The sequence below is a fragment of the Tursiops truncatus genome, chromosome 12 (genome assembly GCF_011762595.2).
Source record: "Tursiops truncatus isolate mTurTru1 chromosome 12, mTurTru1.mat.Y, whole genome shotgun sequence".
NCBI classification, from domain to species: Eukaryota; Metazoa; Chordata; class Mammalia; order Artiodactyla; family Delphinidae; genus Tursiops; species Tursiops truncatus.
The window spans coordinates 48,661,858-48,686,096 of record NC_047045.1 but is presented as its reverse complement, the minus strand read 5'-3'; the positions used below and the strand labels follow the sequence as shown (position 1 = coordinate 48,686,096).

The 24,239-nt window shown below is 38.6% G+C and overlaps 1 protein-coding gene across 4 annotated transcripts; it reads left to right on the top strand.

Moving 5' to 3' along the window:
* Positions 1-1,743: 1,743 nt before the first annotated feature.
* On the top strand, positions 1,744-21,905 carry LOC101328950 (glycerol-3-phosphate dehydrogenase 1-like protein). 4 transcript variants are annotated; one of them, XM_073789878.1, is made up of 5 exons: positions 3,764-3,817; positions 14,691-14,758; positions 17,925-18,066; positions 18,534-18,741; positions 20,494-21,905. In XM_073789878.1, the coding sequence occupies exon 5, from the start codon at positions 20,586-20,588 to the stop codon at positions 21,639-21,641; it is 1,056 nt and encodes a 351-aa protein (XP_073645979.1). In that variant the 5' UTR covers positions 3,764-3,817; positions 14,691-14,758; positions 17,925-18,066; positions 18,534-18,741; positions 20,494-20,585; the 3' UTR covers positions 21,642-21,905. The 4 variants fall into 4 exon arrangements, with proteins under 4 accessions (XP_073645980.1, XP_073645979.1, XP_073645978.1 ...); XM_073789879.1 differs by lacking the exons at positions 3,764-3,817; positions 18,534-18,741 and adding an exon at positions 1,744-1,773 and having other exon boundaries at positions 17,925-18,120; XM_073789877.1 differs by lacking the exon at positions 18,534-18,741.
* The last annotated feature ends 2,334 nt before the right edge of the window (positions 21,906-24,239 follow it).

The window sequence follows — 24,239 nt, the reverse complement described above, 5'->3', positions numbered from 1 at the left end:
ATTTTTTCTATTGTTTTTCTGTTTTCAATTTCACTGATTTCTAATCTTTGTAATTTCATCTTTATGCTTGCTTTATGTTTATTTTTCTCTTCTTTTTCTGGTTTCCAGGGGTAGAGGTTTAGATTATTAATTTCAGATCTTTCTCTTTTCTAATGTGAGCATTTAGTACTAGGAATTTCCCCCTCAGCACTGCTTTAATTGTATCTCAAATCTTTTGATATGTTGTGTTTTAGTTTTATTCAGTTTTATGTCATTTTTATTTCCTTTAAGATTTCCTCTTTGACCTATGGATTATTTAGAGTTGTGTTGTTTAATTTCCTTATGTTTGGAGAGCTTCCTTTATCTTTCTGTTATTGATTCCTAGTTTGCTTTCATCATAATCAAAGGACAAACTCTATATGATTTCAATTATTTTTAAATCTATTAAGGTCTGTTTTATGGCAGAGGATACGGTGTATCTTGGTGAAGGTTTCAAGGACATTTGAAAAAAAATATTTATTGTGCTGTTGGGTGGGATGTTCTACATATGTCAAATAAACCCTCGTGGTTGATTCTATTGTACAGCTTTTCTATATCCTTGCTTACTTTCTGTGTAGTAGTTCTATCAATTGCTGAGAGTTGTCTTGAAGTTCCCAACTATAACTGTGTCTTCCTCCATTTCTCTTTAAAGCTCTGTAGTCTTTCCTTCATATTTTTCGGGGCTCTATTATTTAGTGTTAGGTGGAGTGATCCTTTTGTCACTATATATTTTCCCTCTTAATCTCTAGAAATTTTCTGTGCTCCAAAGTCTACTTTTTATGTGATATTTAAATAGCCACTACTGCTTTTTATTTTTTTGGTTAACATTTGCATGGTATATTTTCCATCCTTTACTTTCAACCTACCTATGTGGTTGTATTTAAAGTGAGCTTGTAGGAGACATATTGGATTATGTTTAGAGGGGTGGTGTTTGTTTTTAATCCATTATGCCAATTTCTGCTTTTAAACTGGTGCAGTTAGACTACCATTTAAGGTCATTGTCTTAGTTCAGGCTGCTATAACAAAAATACCATACAGTGAGTGGTGTAAACAACAAACATTTATTTCTCACAGTTCTGGAGGATGAGCAGTCCAAGATCAAGTTGGTGGCACATCCAGTGTCTGATGAGGATCTGCTTCCTGCTCTGCAGAAGGCTACCTTCTCATTGTATCCTCATATGGCAAAGAAAGAGAAAGAGAGGGTGTTCATCCTCTTTGTATAAGGATGCTAATTCCATCATGAGGCTTCCACCCGCCTTACCTTATTATCTCCCAAAGTCTCCTGATCCAAATACCATTACATAAGGGCTTCAACATATGAATTTTGGGAAGACACATTCAGTCCATAGCAGTAATTATTGACTTCTTAGGGCTTAAGTCTACCATTTTATTATTTGTTTTCTGTTTGTTTCAGTTGTTGTGTTTTCTTATCTTCTAGTAGGTTATTGGAACGTATTTTAGGATTCCATCTTGATTTATTTATAGTTTTCGAGTATATAATTTTGTGTAGTTTTCCTAGTGGTTGCTCTAGGTTCTACATATTGTACATACATACACAACTGATCACACTTTAGTGATATCAACAATTTACCACTTCAAGTGTAGAAACCTACTTCTATTTATGCCTCTTTATCCCAACTACTGTTTAAACATAATTGTCTTAAGTATTTCTCTCTACATATATTTAGCACCAGATCACTTGGCATTATACCTTTTGCTTCAACCATCAGATATGATTTACAAAACTCATGAGAAGTAAGTCTATTAAATTTATCTCTATTTTTATTTATTCTGATATTCTTTCATTTTGAAAGTTTCAGACCTTCTTTTACCATCTTTCTATTTAAAGAATTTCTTTTAGTCATTCTTGAATGTAGGTCTGCTAGCAACAAATTCTCTTAGGTTTCCTTCATCTGAAAATATCTTTATTTCCCTCCAGTTTTGAAGGATATTCTTCCAGGATATAGAATTCACTGATGACATTTATTTTCTTTCAGTACTTGAAAAAATGTTATGCCACTTCCTTTTGGCCTCCATAGTATCAGATGATATATCCACTGTTATCCAAATTGGTGTTTCCGTATAAGTAATATGTTGTTCTCTCAAGCTGCTTTCAAGACTTTTTAATGTCTTTAGTTTTTAGAAGTTCAAATATGGTGCATCTTGGCATGTATTTCTTTGGGTTTATCCAATCCTGGTTTCACTCAGCTTCTTATATCCATAAGCTTATGTCTTTTACTAAATTTGGAAAATTTCAGCCTTTATTTCTTTAACTAATTTTTCAGGTTCAATCTCTAATCTCTTTCTGCGAATCTTATGATAAAATGTTAGCTTTATTGTTATTTATTTCTTTTCCCTGACATTCTGTTGTTATTGTTCTTGTTGTCAGTCTATTTTCTCTCTATCATTCAGATTGGGTGATTTCTACTGATTTGCACTTAGGATCCCTGATTCTACTCTCTGTCATCTCCACTCTACTATCAAGGTGACCTAGTGAGTTTTTATTTTGGTTATTATATTTGTCAGTTCTATAATTTCCATTTGGTTCCTTCTAATAATTGCTATTTCTTATCTAGACTTTCTATTTTTTTTTCATTTTCTTTAAAAATTCATAACTGCTTCTTGAAGCATTTTTATTATGGCTGCTTAAAATCCTTGTTAAATAATTCCAACATCTGATCAATTTCAGTGTTGGTGTCCACAGATTTTCTTTTCTCATTCATGTTGTTATTTTCTTGGTTCTTGGTATGATGAGTAATTTTCTGTTATACCCTGAACATTTTGCATATTATATTATGAGAATCTGGGTCCTATTGAATCTTTTTTCAGTAGGCAGTCCCCCTTTTTAGGTATAGTGTGAGGGTCAGGTGGGTGTATATGATCAACTTCTCTCTGGGCTCTTCCAACGTCATGCCAGCAAAAGTGTAGCACTGCCTTGCACTGCTTTGTTGGCTCTGAAGGAGCTTTTAAGATCACCTCCCGGATAGACCTAGAGTCTGTCATATAGAGTGAAGTCAGTCAGAAAGAAAAAGACAAATACCGTATGCTAACACATATATACGGAATCTAAGAAGAAAAAAAAAATGTCATGAAGAACCTAGGGGTAAGACAGGAATAAAGACACAGACCTACTGGAGAATGGACTTGAGGATATGGGGAGGGGGAAGGGTGAGCTGTGAAAGGGCGAGAGAGAGGCATGGACATATACACACTAACAAACGTAAGGTAGATAGCTAGTGGGAAGCAGCTGCATGGCACAGGGATATCGGCTCAGTGCTTTGTGACCGCCTGGAGGGGTGGGATAAGGAGGGTGGGAGGGAGGGAGACACAACAGGGAAGAGATATGGGAACATATGTATATGTATAACTGATTCACTTTGTTATAAAGCAGAAACTAACACACCATTGTAAAGCAATTATACCCAAATAAAGATGTTAAAAGAAAAAAATCACCTCCCCTCTGGACTTCACTGCCACTAGAGACAGAGTAAACAGAGGGCTGACTCATACTTCTCTGTTGCTACACGGTGGGGTCAGAAACTCAGCTCCACACAGGGCCCCACTGACACTAAGGGAGAGGATGAGAACAGCGTGCCAACTAGCACTGCCTGCCACCACATTTACCTCATAATGCCTTGTGGGGGTGGAGGCTCAGCTCCCCACCAGGCTCTGCTGACATAAGATGACATCACACTACCTCATTAAATCTTGTTGCTGCTGAGTAGGGTTCAGCTCACTCACTAGACCCTGCCAACACCAGCCTGAGAGGGGGAATCAGAGTGTCATATACTTCTACCAGGTAAGGAATATAAGAGCCACTTCCTGCAGGCAGCCTCACTCATACTACCTGGGCAGGAGAATCAAAGGACTATCTACTTCTGCCTGACGGGGAATGGAAGATCAACTACCCCCTCCATCTTGCCAATAATACACCAGCAGGGGAATCAGATAAGTGCTGCCTGCTTCTGCCAGGCAGAGATGGAAGAACAGCTTCCAGCTAGGTCCCACCAACAGCTCACAGTGGGGGAATCAGAGCATGCTGCCTACTTCCTCAGGACAGAGGGTAGGAAGAGATAGTGGAAGCATGAAAGGCAGGAAGGTGATTTTTCTACTGGTGTTTGGCCAGAGTAAGGTGGGTATTGCCGAAACAATTTTCTATTGTTAAAACACACTTTTTCAGTACTTTGCCTAAAGGGAAAAATTTCCTTGGAGCCTTTTTATTTTATTATTATTATTTTTTTGTCTGTGTGTTTGACAGTTCTGTGTTGGAGGCCTCTGCAATACTCTATCTGAGATATATGGGAAGCAATGAGGAAATCCAGAGAAGTCACCACTGTGTCATTCCTAAAGTTCTGAGGTCCTTAGGTTGCCGACCTTATTTTCACCTTTCAATTTTCCTATGCTTGTTGTATTATATCCAGAGATTTTTAGTTGTAAGAAGGAAAATCTGGGAGGAATGATGGGGCTACTTCATTTCAGGTGAAACAGAAACACTGCCTCTTGGCAGAACCAGGAACATGCCCTTCAATTTATATGTATATTTTTATTGAGGATTAATTAATATACCATATAATTCACTCATTTAAAGCACATAATTAATGGTTTTTAGTATATTCACCGAGATGGGCAACTATCACCACAGTCAATTTTAGAACATTTTCATCACCCCAAAAAGAAATCCCATAGGCACTAGTAGTCACTCTTCATTTCTCCCCAACCTCCCCAGTCCCAGGGAACCACTAATCTACTTTCTCTCTAAATATTTGTCTTTTCTGGACAAATGTTTGTCTATTCCATTTTATATGAATGGAATAATATAAAGTCAGTCTTTAGTGACTGATTTCTTTCACTTCACATAATGTTTACAAGGTTCATCCATGGTGTAGCATGTATCAGTACTTCATTCCCCTTTATGTCTAAATAACATTCCATTGTTTGGATATATTATATTTTGTTTATCCATTCATCAGTTGAAAGATATTTGGGTTGTTTCCATTTGGGGGTTATTATTAATAATGCTGCTATGAATATATGTGTATAGGTTTTCATTTCTCTAGGGAGTACACCTCGAAGTAGATGTGCAGGGTCTTTATCATAACTCTATGTTTATTCTTTTGGGGAACTGCCAAATTGTTTTCCAGAGTAGCTGCACCATTTTACATTCCCACCAGTGTTATATGAAAGCTCCAGTTTCTCTACTTTCTCTCTAACATTCGTTATCTGTCTTTTTTAGTATAGCCATCCTAGTGTATATGGTTTTGATATTCATCTCCCTAATGACTATGCCAACTGAAAAAAATTGCACAACCTAAAACTTGAGAATTATGTTTTATTTGGTGAACAAAACGGAGGACTTAAGCCCGGGATTCAGCCTCTCAGATAGCTCTGAGAGATTGCTACAAAGAGGTAAGGGAGGAGCCAGGATATATAGAAGTTTTTGCAACAAAGACCAGGTAGTCGGAACTTCAAAACATTACTGTTAACTAAAGAAAACCAGATATCTCAAAGAATTTGGCACTCTTCTACGTATAGGAAGATGTAAGAGTTGAACTCATTCCTTTGATATGTACCATAGCTATCTAGGACCAGTATCTTGTTCTTTTCGCATCCTGAGTCCCCTCAGGGTGTACCACTGGGGGTGGCTGCAGTGGTCGAGGGCTTGGCAGCTGGCAGCTGGTTTGTCTCCATCCTGAGTTCCCTCAGGGCTCACCATCTGGGTGGCTATAATGTGATGGCTTGATGGCTGCAACATCCTTTGTTTACTGATATGGCAGGCAACATTTTTTATTCACAGCTAATAATACTGAGAATATTTTTATGTGCTTATTGGTAATCTGTATATCTTCTTTGGAGAGATGTCTGTTCAGGTCTTTTGTCCATTTTTTTAAATTGTGTTAAATTGTCTTTTTATAAATTGAATTGTAAGACTTTACATATTCTACAGGCAAGTTCTTTATCAGATATATGACTTGATATATATGAAACATGATTCTATGAGTTCTCTTTTTACTTTCTTAATAGTATCCTTTGAACCACAAAGGTTTTTAATTTTGATGAAGTCCAACCTTTCTTCAATTTTTAAAAATCAAGTAGAATTATAATTAAATCAAGTAGAATTTTTTCCTTCAGTAGTATATACACTATATATTCGCTTGTCTATCTTTATTTGTATTATTTATTGAGTAGGTACCTAGAAAACTTTAAGACATCCTTTAAAATTTTTCTGGGCCATCCTTTAAGCTCTTTAAAGAGCACCTATTGGGGATTAAGCTTGCATGACTATTATATCAATACATGGTCTGTGGGGGCTTTTTATTTTATTATTTTATTTGCTTTTGTCTTTTCCTCCTAACAGTTTTAGGAATATCCCCAAATATCTACAAAATTTTTGGTCTACATGTATAACTTTGTCATGAATGTAAAATTCAACTGTCATATGTGGCGGTGGAGAAATGTATTAATCAGGGTTCTTCAGAGAAACAAAGCCAACAGGATATATATTGGAATATAAGAGAGTGCCAGTGTCTGAAGGGAGGAGACGAGGATGTCTCAGATCAAGCAAAGACAGTGAATATACCCTTCCTCTGCCTTTTTGTTCTATTCGGGCTCTCAAGGGACTTACGTGATGCCCACCCAAATTGGTGAGAGCTATCTTCTTTACTCAGTCTACTGAGTGAGCTCTATCTTCTTTACTCAGTCTACTGATTCAAATGCTAATCTCTTCCGGAGACACCGTCACAGACACATGCACAGATAATTGTTTACCAGCCATCTGGGCATCCCCGTCAAGTTGACACAAAAAATTCACTATTACAAAAAACTTGTGTATAGTCATCATAGTTGTTTGTATTTAGGAAAGGACCAAAATCCTGACACGGAAGTCACACTCTGCCTGAGCTAGATCTGGAGTTCAGAGAGGTCTCCAAGGAATTCTCTGTAGGTGTCCTGGATGCCACCTTGTGCATGGCATGAGGCCTCTGCTACAATCTTCCCATGAATCATGGAGAGCTACCAAACCATGCAGTATTAACAGCTCTGTGTAACAACAGAGATAATAGATTCTGAAAACAGTAAAAGAAGGTGATCAATATTCTATTATGTTTCATGGTGTTTGATTTTCAAGAAAAATAAATGCCAACTAAACTGCTTTAAAATGAGATGCACTCAAGGGAAAAAAGCCTAAAGCTTGGACCCAAAAATCATTTCCTAAAACAATTTTATAGGGGCATAAAATTCCAACATTATAGCATAATGTGTAATACTATTTTATAGTGTAGAGTATTAGTTTAGACATACACTTTGTTCAGTAATAGCTTATTGAATATATAGGATGTGTGAAGACAATAATAAAATCATGAACATTGTAAAACATAGATTTGAAGGTGCATGCAGTCCCTCACCCTGAGATTTTACAAGCATAGTATTTTAGAATGGCTTGCCTAGAGTTTTGTAATTTATTGATCAGGGATTAAATAAACTACAAAATAAACTAATTAACTGAGTTCAAAGAATGTAAATCTTATTTGAAATGTAATGTACCTAGTATCCTGGGATTGCAATTACTACTATATATTATAGAACAAATTATGTATAAATATTCTCCCAGTATATTCCCTAGAAATATGTTTTTCAATTTCTTAAAACTCTCCCCACACATTGTTTGGCTGACCAATTAACTAGCACTTACTATCTACTTTAGAGATGTTAAAAGAATAAGAAGTAGGAAATGAGTAGTTTGAATATGGGCTTCTTAGAAAGGAACAGCTCATGAAATTCTAAAGGTATAAATGAGGCAGAGGATGTATATTCTTTAGCCAGTGACCTTTGGAGCAAAGGAACGGAGGGCAGTAGCAGTGGCCTAAAAATTGTACATAGGACCCTGGCATCATTCTTTTATAAAAATCATTTTTTTTACAATTTATAAAAAAAATCCATTATAGAAATTTTAAAATAACAGCAGATTATTACACTTATAGATATATATAGTTTATATATAAAAATAAAATCATAATCTTATGTCTGGGTATATATTACTATCAAGTGGATTTCCAAACTGTTTTCAGTGTATGTAATATTAATTATATAGAAAGTATATAATACATTTCACAGAATGGCCCCATGACATTGTCACCTTGGCCCCAAGTGGCATTCAGCTCATCTCTGAGCAGCAGCTATAGTCCCTCCCATCTTAGATACCAACACAACTTCAAGCTGTCATTCCCTGGCCTTGCAGGACTATTAGTAAAGACGTCACTGTGAAAAAAGGAAGAGTTATAAATGCCAAGAAGGGCTGAGCTATAGGTCTTGAAATACCAGCATTTTCAGTTTTAATAAGTGAGATTTACGAATCCCAAGTATACAAAGATATAACTTCCTTTATGTTGTGTTTTATTGAATTTAAGACACCATCATTTGTAAGATGCACTGTTATTTTACATACCATTAGGAAAGAAAAATCACTGCAAACTAAACTGTGATATGTCATGGTTTGTGAGCTGCATCTCAATTTCAGATATGTTAAAATGTGAAAAAAAATGTGTGTCTTGGAATCAGTGAACTAGGGTATTTCTATAATTGTACTTAACTCTCAACCCCCATTTTTATTGATAACAGAAACACTGATCTTTCCAGTTCAAAGTAAACTCTGTCTTTTCTGGATTTTACTCAATCTCATTTGGGCAAACATTCAGTCAATTCATAATTCTCCTGGAGATAGTTCAGAGGGGAGGTCCTGCTTATTTAATTTCAAGGGGTTATACCATCTTAGCCTCAGACCTCCTCAGGCCATAGTAGCCTCAGCTGGGATGTATCACAATCTGTTTTGGACATCAGTGGCCCCTCCATGACCTTTGTTCTCCTGGTCCATGCATTCTCTGCCCAGCATGACTGAACTGCAGGATGCCTCCAAGTCCTCCAGCCCTTTTGGTTATCACTCAAGAAGCTCAGGCACTGCCAGCTGACATCCCCACCCTACAGTGAGATGCAGGACGCAGCTGCGTATACATCTCTCTCAACTAGGGCCATGTTTCTGCTCTGGCTCCATCCTGGACTCACAGCTTCTTGGGAAGACTTGTAGTTTGTCCTGATTACAACCTGGGTGAAAATGTTTAGATCCCTCTTCTTAATAGAGGTCTCAAACTTTTCTTAGATTCTATTATTCCCTCCAACACAGAGAACTCCAACCTGGGAATAAGCCAGGGATATACCCCTTTCTCAGGGATTCACAACAACTACTTTTATTCTCCTCTTTTCTCAACTTCACTCCTTCCCTCAATCAACTGAGTGTATCTTTACTCCCAAGGGCAGAAAAATCTGACCAAGTATTCAGACTAAACAATTATTTGTGCCAGAGTCATGGCTTTTGATGACATGTGTCAGGTGTCTTCTTAGAAGTTCGAATGGCAAGGATTTGACTTTTTCTTATTCTGGTTAATCCCTCTCCCTTAAGGCAGCTCATATGGAAAGCTAGGGAGAAAGGAGCAAGGGAGCTGAGCAGTGGGAACAAGGAGAAGAAATCTTAGGGAACATGTCAAAATACAATGCCACCAACAGTGATTCTGTGATACCTGGCCATATTCTTCCTAAAACACCTGAAGGAATTAAGCCTCTGCTTTCTGAGTATGCAAAATTTAACCATATCTTGGGTTAAATTTGCTGGGCAGATACTTTTCGAAGGAAGTTGTAGGGCTAGCAAAGCATTATACATTACTTCAATGGTGTGTTCCAATTCCAACTTCAATGGTGTGCTCCAATTCCAAAGATCTGAGCTATTGGGTGTAACAATTGAGATAAACTCCAATGTATTTTAGGAGTTATTCCACTATTGCCCGTGACAGGCAATGGAACTATATGTAACAACTCTACAGTACATGCCTTAAGAACTACTGTGCTCCTTCTGAGAAAATCCAGGTTGCAGCATATAGCCCACAGAATTGACTCCACAGAACCCCTAAGCCATCTCTATTGCACTAGGAAAACCAACTTCGCAGAGTTTGAGATTGTAGTGAATTGATGACAAAAATGGCCTCAATTCTCTACTCTTTTCTTTATCCATAACTTTGCTACATGACTTTGAATTTTCTCACAAGAAATGAAATCTGTTTCCCCACTGCTGGTATCTAGACTGGCCTTATGATTTGATGTGGCCGATAGAAAGGGCAGAAGTGTCAGTGGGCCACTTCTGAGCCCAGACTTCCAAAGCTCTTACATATTTCTACTTTCTCTCTCTTAGAACTCTGTCCAGTACCATGAGAACAATCCTATGCTAGTCTGCCAGATAATGAGTTGCCCCCATCAACCAAAAGCAACCAAACATCCTATTTCAGGCAACCCCAGCCATTCTGAGCGACTCACACCCTTGAGCAAACCCAGCTAAGATCAAATCTGCCAAGCTGACCCATCGGCTCAGGAACAATAATGAAGTGCTTATAGCTTTTAGTGCTACCTTTAGGGGTGGTTTATTATTCAGCATCTCTATAGAAGTTAATACCTAGGAGGGGATGCTGCCTTAATAAAACGTAAGACATATACCATTGGCTTTGGGACTTGGTAAGAAGCAGAGCCTGAAAAACAAATAGCAAACTATTGGCAAATTTGGAAAAATGGTGATGAAATTATACTGGCGAATGAAACTATGGTGATCTATGTTACACAGTAGCAAGACAGTTGACAAAACAGTTGTCTGGCTTAATGGAAGATGTAAAACATATCCAATGAACATTTGGATTTCACTGAGGAAGTCTCCAGGCAAAATGTTTAAAGTGTTTTAGCTGCATGTGATATGACACTGGAAGGGAAAAAAAGATAAGATAAAGAAATAACTAACCAGTTTGAAAGCAGAATTTGGAGGAAATATCATGAACCATAACATAGTGAGTTGGAAAGTAAAACTGTTTCTCATCACCTGTTTCCTTAGCCTGAGGGAAAAAGTGAAATCAAGTGTTAAAGTCTGTGAAAGAATTAGGTGGTTCCTAATAGATCCTCTAACTTAAAAAAAAAGAACTGATCAGAATTTTCAGAGTTGGTTCTACAGAAGTCATCCCAAAGTAGCACCAAGTCTAGAGAAAGTGGAATGTTTGGGTTTTGTCCAATGTAGTGAAATTTTATTCAATTCGTAGACATATCAGAAAGTTGTGAAAACACCACTAGCCTGGATTAAAAGGAATAGACTGTTCAAACTGTAAAGAGGTCTTGGCCTTCAGCTTGCTGTAGAAGGAAGCAGGCTACAAAAGTGAATCTGCTAGCCAAAATGAGCTGTTTCTTCAGAGGTAGTCAGGGGGTGATGGGTAAGGAAGGATGAACAAGTAGAGCAAAAAGTGATGAAAAAGGGTGGACTGCAGTGCTACTCATAAGAAGCAGCAGAGACAAAGCAGCTGAGAGGACACTCCCAGGGAGAAGAACCCAGGTCTAATCAAGCAACATCCCCAGCCTCCAGGGGAGGAAGACCTGGCAGCATGTTTCCAGCTGGAATTCAGAACTTCTGCAAACCACTGACAGCTATGTACTTCCCGTTCTTCTCTTATTTAACAGGAGTGTTGTCTGCAGTTATCTTGTTGCTATCTCTGTGTTAGGTATGTAGGAGGTAGTTAACTTGTCATTTCAGTTCATAGGTTTCTGTATCAAAAGGAGCTACATCTAATGAACCGTATTTGAATCTGATTTAGATCTTTAAACTGTGGAATTCAAGTTTGATGGCATGATTGACTAAAGCTTTTGGGGACCTGGGGATGAGGAGGCAGAAGGGTGTTTTACTAGAATGGCCCCAATTCTCTCCCCAACCTCTTTTATCCACACCCTTTGCAATGTGACTTTGCAGCTCCTCCCATCAAGAAGTGGATTCTATTTTCCCTGTTGAGTTGATCCTGCCAAAGAATTGTGGCAGAAGTGATGGCATGCCAATCTTGAACCTAGACCTCAAGACATCATACAAATCTCTCTCTCTCTCTTTCCCTCTGTCCTTCCCTAGCTACTGTAACAACCTAGGCCAGTCCACTGGAGGGACAGGTGGCCTAGTTATCGTTCTCACTGTAGACAGCAGCCAACTAGCTCCCAAACATTTCAGGGAGGAACAGATGCACCAACTGACAGCAGATTCTTGAGTGAGCTTAGCTAATATCAGCCAAGTCTGGCCTAGCTCGGAAAAATCATCCAACCAACTTACAAACTTCATGACCAATAACAAAATGCCCATTGTTTAAATCATTAAGTTTCAGATGGATTGTTGCACAGCAACAGTTAACTGATACAGCATGATACTCCACCAGGAGGATCATAAGGAAAATGTTGTCAATATTTTTCTATCAATTCTGAGACATACCTTATATCTTTCTAAAAAAATTACTTTTCTATTATCCATAGTCAGTTTCTGTTGTTTGCATCTAAACCTCTAATTTTTAAATAATCATTCATAGATTATAGACAATGAATATTTTATAAAGTTGAAATACATACTTTAAAAATTATGACATTAATATTATATATACATAAAAAGAGAGAGAAAGAAATGTTTGGAAGGATCTTTGGGGAGGTGGTGTGTCTTCTAAAAAAAGATTTATGTGTAATTTAATAATTCCATCACTTAGTTTTTCTTCAGTAAACTTCAATTTTCAAAATTATATCTTCAACTTTTAATTTTAAAATCATATGCATAACCAGTTCTTTCTAAAATTATATCTATCATTCCATATATATTGATAGAGAGATCTGAGAGCTATGTGTGTGTGTATCAGGATTTGTGGTTATTGTGCTTACAATATGTTAAACAAACAAGTGACTCCAGTCAGTCTATTCAAAGATCAATCAGTTCGGGTAAGACAAAGATTCTCAAACTTTCTCTCTCACCAAATACACTGATCTATTGAATTAAATCAACATAATAAAACCTATAACTCTATGAAACTCAGGATTAATCATATCAAAAATATTCACTGATGGAAAAACTCTAATAAAACTAAAGGACATATGCCCTCATATTTTCCAAACCTTGGGGAGGAGAAACAAAGCACAGCATAATGTGATCCTTTTTTCACTTCCTGTAGGACCAACATTTTTTAATCCACTCATTCTTCATGAGCATCATCTTATGATGATCCCAAAGAAGATATAGAGCAACACTAATTGTGGGAGATCAGATTTTCATTGAACAATTCTCAGTAGGAATTTTGTAACTGATTCCAGGGAACAAAATCAGAAATTCAGAGAAAATCCCTAAAATATTAGTCTTTGTTTTTTTCTAAAACAATTTAGTTTAGGATAATCAATCATTTTCTTAGGATATGTAGGAAACATAGAACTCTGGATTACTATCAAATCAAAATCGTCTTCTGAGTTTTTTTTAAGTTACAATTTACATTTACTTATTTCCTCTTCAGGTAGGTCATGCTTCACAGTTTACAGGCAAAAATAAGGTCACCCTACCAATCTCAAAACTCTGTTTTATCTGTATTTACTTACAATAGTGTAGGAACTCTTCTTTTTCCCCAAATTTCATACTAATCTATCTAGGAGTCCCTTAGGTACTATCTCTGTACATCTGACCTAGTGTTCTCTGTTACTATGTGGCTGGCAATCAACATTTCCATCTTTTGTTGTGCTATCTCACTGCTATACTGGTACTTAGGCCACAGATGCCCATTAGCAACATACAAGCAGAAGCAGATATACTGACAGTGTAGCCAGGAAGAGTCAGGGAGATTGAAGATGTCTTCATTGTGGTTGCTAGTTTGGGCTATCCTGGCATCCTATGCCCTCCTGATGGTGCCATTTCTCCCTTGTCTCCATCACTGCTGCTGGAACCAATGACAGTGATGATATGTTTTCAAAGATCAAAAGAGATTTTCATTAAATGGTATTTTTAGTTTTTACTTTTAGCTTTTATTATTCGCTCACTCTTATTTTAGGTTTCCACCCTAGAGCCCAGCCTGGGAGCTGACTGCTCAACTGGAGGCACCACACCCAGAATAACACTTTTTATTTGACTTTAACTAAGGCAATGTGCCTCAAATCTCTTCTGTTATGATGGCCCTTCCAGGAAGCAACATAATTCCTCATATACATAACCCCCTGATAAGACCTTCAACTATCCAGGCACACACAGGCAGGCTATATAATTCAAGAATAAAATATAGCTTGGGCTCTAGTAGGGTCTCCTCCATTTTCATTACAAAGCAAGTGAAAACAACAAAAACCCAACAACTATGGCATTGAGTTGCTTTCTATTTAGTTGAAGTAGGTTTTTCTATGTGTCAATACAGGCAAATGTCCTGTAAACTTTACTATTCATAATAAAGCTCATCTATCATGAGTTTATCATGTTCCAAACACTACAAAGTGCTTTATAAAGAGCATCCCATTTATCACCTTTTCAAATGAGAAGATTCAGGTTTACAGAAATATTTAGTAACTTGACCAAAGTCAAGAGTTAATCCAGGCCTGCTTGATGCCAAAACTCTTTGTTCTTAATCACTGTGATCTAAAGCAGCAAGGGACATCTCCTGCAGAAAGAATGGGATTTTGAACATGAAAACCACTGATTTTCTTTCATTTAATGAGCAATTATTACATTCTTATTTATCCTTTAATCTATGCTAGACACTTGGAAGGCAACAAGCAAGATGGCCTACGCCTTCATGAAGCTTACATTCAATTTTTTTTTCTCCCATCCTTCTTGACAGATAATCCAAGACCAACAAATGCAACTTCAGTAGAAGGGAAGTACAAGAATTCAGACTATCCTCGAAAGGTAATGAAGCATTTGAGAAATATATACTTCTTAGACTTTCTTGGAAGCTACAGAATAAACCAAGGATCAGCATCAACATGCATGAGCTTTGTTTGGTGCAAGGTGCAACACGGAAATGCATCTGAGTTACAATTTAGCATAGTCCTGAAGAAACTCAGTCCTTTTGTTAGTAAAAATGTCTAACTTAGATCAATTAATATACAGAGCCATCTACAGAATGATGAGTTCACAGTGCAATTCCAAAATGAATCCATTTCTGCAATATTTTCTCTGCCAGCTAATGAATTTAGAATATACTATTTGCAAAAACAAAAATACTATCTTTAAAGTAAATCAGGCCTCGGGGAATCTCTGGTTTATCGTTGATATATTTCCCAAATACTAAAATTTCTTAAACTTGCATTTGAAAGAACTAAAAGAAAAAGTCAATGCTCTTTCTCCCCTCCAGAAATATTGGATATTCCCTTCAATTACTGACAAACTATATAATATCTTAAAGAGTAACTATATGTGCCAACTGGGACTTGGAGGGAGGGAGGGGAATTCATTTATGTGATCTGCAAAACAAAGTCAAAAACTTTAACCACATTGATTCAGTAAGATTTTCAAAAACAATAACAAAAAGGAGAGTTTCCTTGACTTGTTCTGTGCTTCAAGAGAACCATTCACTACATTAGAAATAGGAGGGAATTCCTTGCTGGCCCAAAAGACACAGAACCTGTATTTCATCTTCTTCCAGTTAGAAAAAACTGTTCTGTTATAATATTATGTCTAAAATTAGAATGAATGAAAGAGTAGAGAATTGAATTAATTTATATGGAGGAGTAAAGTCTGTCATGCAATCAAGTGAGATTGGCTAAGTGCCTTACCATAAGTAAAAAAGAGAGAAAGAAGCAATGCAGAAAAGACCCCATAGATTATTCTACATTTTTATAGCTTAAGTATGAGTCCCTTCTTCTGAAGAAAGGACTTTAGTTTCATGTAAGGAAAGAATGTCAAGATTTATTTTCTTCCTACTAGTTCAGTGTATAGCAGGCATTTAGCCTCCATGGTACACTCTGAAGGACTGATCAAATCTCACCATCACACCCATCCCCCATGTGTCTGAAATTCCACTATTAGCAGTTCAGTCCTTTGGATCTGGTAGGATTTTGATTTTGAATGCACCATGGTCTTCTGTGGCCTAACCTGTATAATTGCTTCTGGCATTTGTGAATTTCTCTTTAATTTCTCTTCTGTATAGAACTTTGCATGTGTTTGAATTAGCACTTAAATGATCAATTAAGGTAGAGTGCAAACATGATTTTAAAAATTAGTTATGAAAGTACAGGGAAAGGTCTTAGATTTTGAATAGAAAATAAGCTAACGTGCAAGGTCATGATATCTATCCCTCCCATTTCAAAGATATGAAACTATTCCATTTTTAATCACATAACCTTCAGGAAATAATCTAGACATCCTATTTTGATACCTAAACCAATGATCAACAGCCATCACAGACAGGCAATTTCTCATCTAAAGGATAAAAAGTTTTCATTTGGAAGCCTAAGTCTACATCTCTTCAGTACAATTTAAACACTGTGAGCATTCACTACGGACCAGCCACTATGCTAGGCACATCAGAGAATATAAGAGCAGACATGGTCCCTGCCCTCAAGGGAACCCGCATCTTCTGAAGGAGAGAGATACAAATTCAAGCAGTTCTAGAGCCGGGCAGACTGTGACAAACGCATCAGGAGAAGTATAAACAAAATATTAGTAATTAGTAGAGAAGGTCAGAGATACATATCACCTTAAAATTGGGGCAGTGGAAAGATCTTTTAGAAAAGGTGAAATCTGCTGAAAAATCTAGTTTGTGCCAAAACAAGACAGGAATAAATAAGACAATGCCTGCATTTATGAAAACTCTCAGGCTATCAGGAGAACAGGCCTTGAAAGTACTACAGCAGACCAACATGGGAGAGTGATGGTGTGAACAAATTACAGTACCATGGAAGAGAAGAATGTGGAAGATTTGTCCTTCTACAAGGGTTGGGGAGGGGTCTGCCTTGAAATGGAAGTAAGTTTTGTAAGGTCGGGTCGGATCTTAACAAACGGCACCGCGAAACAGAGGAAAGCTACAAGTGAGCTTTATTAGGGAGCGCTCCCGGGCGAGGTTCACTGGTCCGAGAGAAAGGGGCCAGAGAAGTCGCACCCAGGGCGAGGGTTGGGCAAGATTTTATAGGGGAAGAAGGGAAAGGGGTGTGGTGAATCTGGGAGGGCGCAGGGTATTCCTTATTTGGTGGTCTTTTCGGGTATCCTGGGGGACCGTTAGTCCCGCCCCTCGAAAGGCGGGAAGGCTGGGCTGGGTTCAAAGTCCCCAGGTCAGTTCCTGGAACTGGGTAGTCCAGAATGTCTCCAGGTCAGTTTCTGGAACTGGGTGGTCCGGAGAATTTCGGTCTGATGCAACCTGTGAATCTGATTGTGTTCCCCTGCCTCGGGCCAGTTGGCCTTACAAGTTTCAGGAGCTAATGAAGGGGAATGAAGGACATTCCAGGCAGCAGAGTATCACATATTTGAGGAACGGCTCTATAATAAGGGTGTAAGTTTCACAAGGGTAGATGAGAACGGGGATTTCAAAGACAAGGGGATAAACAGCAGTTCATTATTGTCTACAAAAGAAGGCTTTGTAATTGGAAGACAACTGTTGACTCAAATTTGAATTTTGTTCTTCCTGGATTTTATTTTCTAATTCTTTCATTGCTGCCCTGGCTGAGCTCTCTCATGTTCCATAAATTCATCTTGAGGTTGAAATTCACATTTCCCTCTATACTAAGAGCCTGGCCACTCATGGCCTCCCAAATTCAATACACAATATATATATCAGTATATTTCAAGTCTATTCTCTACTTGACAAAGGCAGAGGGACTTCTCTGTCTACAAAGGTCATATGGTTTTACCTTGCACAAGTAGGTAATTAGTCTATCTCTTCTATTTTTAATGCATTCTTACCATTGTTCTAAATAGCCCAGACTGGAGCATGTCCCCACAGGCCACCACCACAGTTTGTGTTATCAGGCCAAGTTATAAGATAATCACCATAGCACTTCTGTTGAAACTTTTCTCCTTCCTCCCCACAATTCCTCAGAATGGGTACTCATTGTTTCTTACTCATTGTTTCTTTCAGGTTTTGTTTTGTTATTTTAAGTGCTTGTGTTTTGCCCTTGCTCAAGAAAGCATCTGCTCCATAAGCTATTCATCAGAAACCTGTGGTTCAAGAAGTTGCAAAGACCTTCCCCGGATTACTGTTATCTCCCTTCTACATGAGGGTCAGTTTCCCCCAAGAGGCACCAAGTTACGGTTTCTGGCCTCTGGCCCACCAGGTAGTAACACCTCTGCTTGGAGGCCAGGAACAGCTGGCAGTACCTAGGATTAGGCAATAAGTAGTTTCCACAACCGGCACTCTGAAAGCAATGCAATTACTTGCTATTTATCCTTGCCTTTACCGTAATGCTGTTTTAACTGTACATGGTTCTAGCTTATGGCTACTTTCCAAGAAAGTCACTGTCTTGCTTGTCCATTTATTTATTCACTTAACAAATCCTGAGACCACAAAAAAGAAAGATATAAAGAAAACAGATATAACACCATTTAGTGGGGGAAACATGCAATATCAATACATATATAAATATATAATATGATATGTAATAACTATATATCATGTTAGGCGGCAAATGCACCAATGGAAAAATAAGCAGGATAAACAGACCGAGAGTAATGGGAAGTGTTATTTTAGATAGCGTGACCAAGGAAGGCCTCTCTAACGTGGTGATATGTGGGCAGAAACCTGAATGAAGTGAACAGGATGAATATCCAGGGAAAGAGCACCACAGGCAGAGAGAACTCCATGCGCAAGGGCCATGAGGTGGAGCATGAATGTGTGATCCAAGAACAGCAGGGAGTCAATGGAATTGGAGTATGAAGAGCAAGTGGAAGGACATGAGGTCAGAGACTGGCCAGGAGCCAAATCCTGAAGGGCCTGTAGGCTTTGGGAACAAATTTGCATTTTACGCTGTAAGTGTGATGAGAAGGCAGTGCCCACCCCACATCCTCCCGGGTCTGAGGGAGATACAGGAATCACAATGACTGCAAAGTCTAGACGTGCCATTTACTACGACAGGGAGAAGCAGGTAGGGCCTGAGGTGGGGAAGGAAATGAAGATCGGTGAGTGCCTATTCCACATTACGGGGTGATTATTGGCTCTTTATACACTTGAATCTTCGGAGTTTTCTTCCCAAATCTGCATGTACAATCAACTTCCAATTATTTTGGTCAAGGGAGGCAAGTAACAAGAAGGACAATGGAAAACTTATTTACATGTTATGCAGAGCTGATTTCTGACACCATTTTGAAGTAGGCAAAGTTTATGAAGTTTCCCAGCCTTTGAGTTCATCTCTTCCACACCCCACCCCAAACTTCCTGCTCCACATTGCCCCAGATTTCTTCTAAAGACATGTAGTATCCTCGTTTTCTGTTGTGTGTGTGTGTGTCTGTGTGTGTCTGTGTGTGTGTGTGTGTGTGTATGTTTCTGTCTCTTTCCACCTCTCTTTCTTTCTGCCCCCACTCATCACCACCCATGTGACTATGGAAAGGATCAGGTATCAGTCATTTACATCTTAGGATGAATTGAACCCCACATATATCTCCCTGCAGTATTTGCCCTTTATACCTTGTCTCTAATTATATGCTGAATATTCCCCTTAAGGGAATGTCTATTTAATTCTCCTCTTAAAAAGCACTGATATGTTTAGATACCTACAGATTTCACCTAGATGTAAGACAGGATATAAAAATAAGAGTGATCCAACACAGTATATACCAGGGATGCTTCTTAAATGCCCTCTACTTCCCCAAGAAAGAAGGCAAAAAGGTTTAAAAATAAAGCAGTCTACTGGGTAAAGAACAGTTATCTCTTAACTACTGCTATGATGAATGTAACGTGTAAATAACAAAATATTGTCTGAAGTGTTGGGATGAAGGTTAATTGTCCAAACTGATCATCAGAACAAATGCCCCTAAGGCAAGTACCTGGAACAGACCAGTAAAGCCAGGAGCTACCAGGGATCCAGGAACATGACTCCAGGGAGCAATAGATCTGGAAAGAGTGCAAAAATATCAGAAAGAATTTCTAAGAGGAGAAGCCACTAACACCACAGCTGTGGTTAGTTTTTCAGCTTCATGTTCATATATGTGGGCACAGTGTCTTAAATGCCCCAGGGCCAAGGGAAGATCAATACCCATTGCTAAATCATATTTACCTTAAGTTAAATGCTTCTAAAAGAGTAAGTTCTTTGAATTCTAACTTTATGGCTGATTTTTTCATCAAATTATTCATAAATATAATTAAAAAATGAAAGAACTATAGGTAGAATACTATTAATTTTTTGTTTCATTGAAGTATAGTCGATTTACAATGTTGTGTTAGTTTCAGGTGTACATCAGAGTGATTCAGATATATATATATATATATATATATTCTTTTTCAGTTTCTTTTCCCTTATAGGTTATTATAAAATATTGAGTATAGTACCCTGTGCTATACAGCAGGTCCTTGTTTTTCATCTATTTTATATATAGTAGTATGTTTATGTTAATCCCAACCTCCTAATTTATCCCTCCCCACAGAATACTATTAATTTTTATCTGTACCTATTAGTTGATACTCCTTTCAATATTACTATCCTGTTACCTTTTAGGTGAAAGTGAATAGGCCTGGGCCGAGCAGGCGGAGACAGGCGACCTGCTGGCTGGGGAGGTGCAAGCCAGGCTGCAGCGCTCCTGCCTGGCCATGGCAGCATCACCCCTGAAAGTGTGCATCGTGGGCTCGGGGAACTGGGGCTCAGCTGTTGCAAAAATAATTGGTAATAATGTCAAGAAACTTGAGAAGTTTGCCTCCGTGGTCAAGATGTGGGTCTTTGAAGAAACAGTTAATGGGAGAAAACTGACAGACATCATAAATAATGACCATGAAAATGTAAAATATCTCCCTGGACACAAGCTGCCAGAAAATGTGGTTGCTATCCCGAACCTCAGTGAGACTGTGTGGGATGCAGACCTGCTGGTGTTTGTCATCCCCCACCAGTTCATTCACAGGATCTGTGACGAGATCTCTGGGAAAGTGCCCAAGGGCGCGCTGGGCATCAGCCTCATCAAGGGCATAGAGGAGGGTCCCGAGGGGTTGAAGCTCATTTCCGACATCATCCGAGAGAAGATCGGCATTGACATCAGTGTGCTCATGGGAGCCAACACTGCCAATGAGGTGGCTGCTGGGAAGTTCTGTGAGACCACCATCGGCAGCAAGGTAACAGAGAATGGCCTTCTCTTCAAAGAACTTCTGCAGACTCCAAATTTTCGAATTATGGTGGTTGATGATGCAGACACTGTTGAACTTTGTGGTGCCCTGAAGAACATTGTGGCTGTGGGAGCTGGGTTCTGCGACGGCCTCCGCTGGGGCGACAACACCAAAGCTGCCGTCATCCGCCTGGGGCTCATGGAAATGATCGCCTTCACCAGGATCTTCTGCAAGGGCCAGGTGTCCATGGCCACCTTTCTGGAGAGCTGCGGCATAGCCGACCTGATCACCACCTGCTATGGGGGTCGGAACCGCAAGGTAGCAGAGGCCTTTGCCAGGGCCGGAAGGACCATTGAAGAATTGGAGAGGGAGATGCTGAATGGGCAGAAGCTGCAAGGACCTCAGACTTCCGCTGAGGTGTACCGCATCCTCAAACAGAAGGGGCTGCTGGACAAGTTTCCACTGTTCACTGCAGTGTACCAGATCTGCTACGAAGGTAGGCCCGTTCAGGAGATGTTGTCTTGTCTCCAGAGCCATCCGGAGCATATATAAAGTGAATTATGCAACATGTCAGGGAAAGGCCTGCCCTTCCGATCAATCATTTGGATTCAGTGGAAACTGGGACTTGCCAACAAGATGTTTGCAGCATCATAACCCCATCATGGATACTATGAATTTTTACACGTTCATTTTTGAATTGTGAGATGAAGTTCATTGGCTAAGATGTTACTGGGCAACAACTAGATGCACATATGTGAACGTGTGAGCCTGTGTTCCTTTCTCATTTTGTGGATGTTGCTATCAACCAAAATTAAAGGCCCTTTTTAAAACTTACTTTTGAAATTTTCCCACTGTGGTAGCTTATAAGATTGGAACTATCGCAGCTAAAAGTTTTGGATCTAATTCATATGTATCTCAGTGAAGGTATTTTTTTTCTCATTCTCTTGAGGTTAAAATTTAACCAGCATTAACATGGTAGAGTGGCAGAGTGAGTGGGTTCAAAGATCAATATACTGTAACTTCTAAATACTATCTCAGACCCAGCATAATTAACTACTTCGATCGTGGGTTGATTTATTATTTTAAACAATTACATATTTTTAATAGGTAATCCACTTATATATATTCCTCTTACTACAGTTTTCTGCATTTTTAGCCTCTTTTCTCTTCATTAGCTACCAGAATGTACTTTCATAAAGGCTCAGCAGTAGCAGAAGACAGAAAACTCATCTGGGATTTTCCTGCTGTGACTGAAACATTCTTCTGATTAATGACACTTGTATGATGCTTTTTGTCAGGTAGTACTTTTGTGCAAACATTTCCTTTGAGCCTCACAGATCCCCTGAAAGGGGGCCGCTATTATTCATCATTTAAGATGCAGTCACTATGCCTGGTTGCCTGGTGAGTAGGGGCAGAGCCAGAGTCAAGCCCAGTGGTCCTCCCCCTACCAAGGTGCCAGGACCTGCTCAGACATCACTGGGCTGGTTTGACCTCCTACTAATTGGCTGTAGGATACACAGCCTTTACTGAGGCCATAGTCGGGCTTCCTGCAGCTGAGGTTTGTGTGGGTCCTTATCTAGAAGGATACCATTCAAAGTGTGGACCTCTCTCCATCAGCTTCACCTGGAGTCTCTTAGAAATGCATGTTCCCAGGTCCCAATCCAGACCTCTGAAGTGGGATCTTGTATCTATGCTTTGACATGTCTTCTGTGTGTTCATTACAATTTGAGAACCACTACTTTAGAAAATTTACTTTAGATTGACATTGGCATTTCTCAAACCATGTTCCATAGGAAATGAGTGTCCTGGGACCCAGTGGTGGTTCCGGTGTTCCCTCCAAAGGTCCACTGAGTTTGGGAAAAGCTGCATCTGTACACCCCTCTTGAAGGGGTAGAATGTATGTTAGTTTGTTAGTGGAACCTGTTTATTTAACCCAGCAAGTCCCAGACATATAAGATTATGGAGATTTCTTTTGGCAAGAAAACCTACCAAAGTTTCCAAGGTACACTGTTCCTGGCTGAGGTGACCTTAGGACAGCTCAAGTATATGTACGAGTAAGTGAATGTCAACTTCACCGAAACACATGTTGTGTGGACTAAGTGCTTTTAAATCTAGAATTAGAATGGAAATTACTGTATCTCTTAAATGAGATTGGCTTCAGGATAACATTACAGTTACCTTACATAGCACTTGATAAATATTAAGGGAACCTATGAATATCACTTATATATTCATGGATTTTCAGTCACTTTGAGATTTTGATCCTTTTTTATTTTCCAGCTTGGGACTTTCTTCTTCTATACTTGAACTGATTTTTGAATAGAATTTGCATGAGTTTTTTTAAACTCCTGTATACAGAAGTATGTGAAAGCACACAAAATCATACAAGTTTCATTGATTTTACTGCCACTGTTAAGTCAATTTTTGCTTGTCTCATAATTAATCTTTTAAAAAGTTTGTACATAGGTAACAAAGTGTTACTTTTTAAGATACATAACAGGCTGTAAATTAATTGTGGTGTCTATTAAGTAGGATAATCAGATATGAGGAATTAGGATTTTGTCTTTTGTATATTCTCATCTGCATTCAGCTTCCTACTCTGGGTTTTGTACTTGAGCGTTTTTTCTTTATAAACGCCTTATTACCACTCTGAAGTCTCTGACTGTACCACTTGAACATACTTATAATATTCCGCTCATATGGAAAAAGGTAAATTTTATGTTTGTGCTTTGCTAACTGTAGATGTTTATTACTCTACAAGTTATCTATTTTTATAACTACCTGTGGTCCACCATTTATTTTATCTTTCTTACTAATTATGGTAATAGGGAAGAGAGAGACATCTAGAAAAGAAGCTTAATTTATACTTTTTCAGCCAATCTGTGAATGTAAAAACTACACTGTTGCCTTGCCATAATCCAACCTACTATAATGTGAAACAAATATCTGCCTTGAAATCCATCATAGCAGGTGGAATTGAGCTAAACTCCTTCTGGTTTTTCATTTAACTCACCTAGAACATGGCCCCATGGCATTGGCCCAAGGAGCAGTGAGGTACCACTGTACAAAGGAATCTTCAGTTTTTCCACTAGTGCTAATCTAAGAGACTTTTACCTACACATGTACTATATTTGTTTACAGATTATAGGT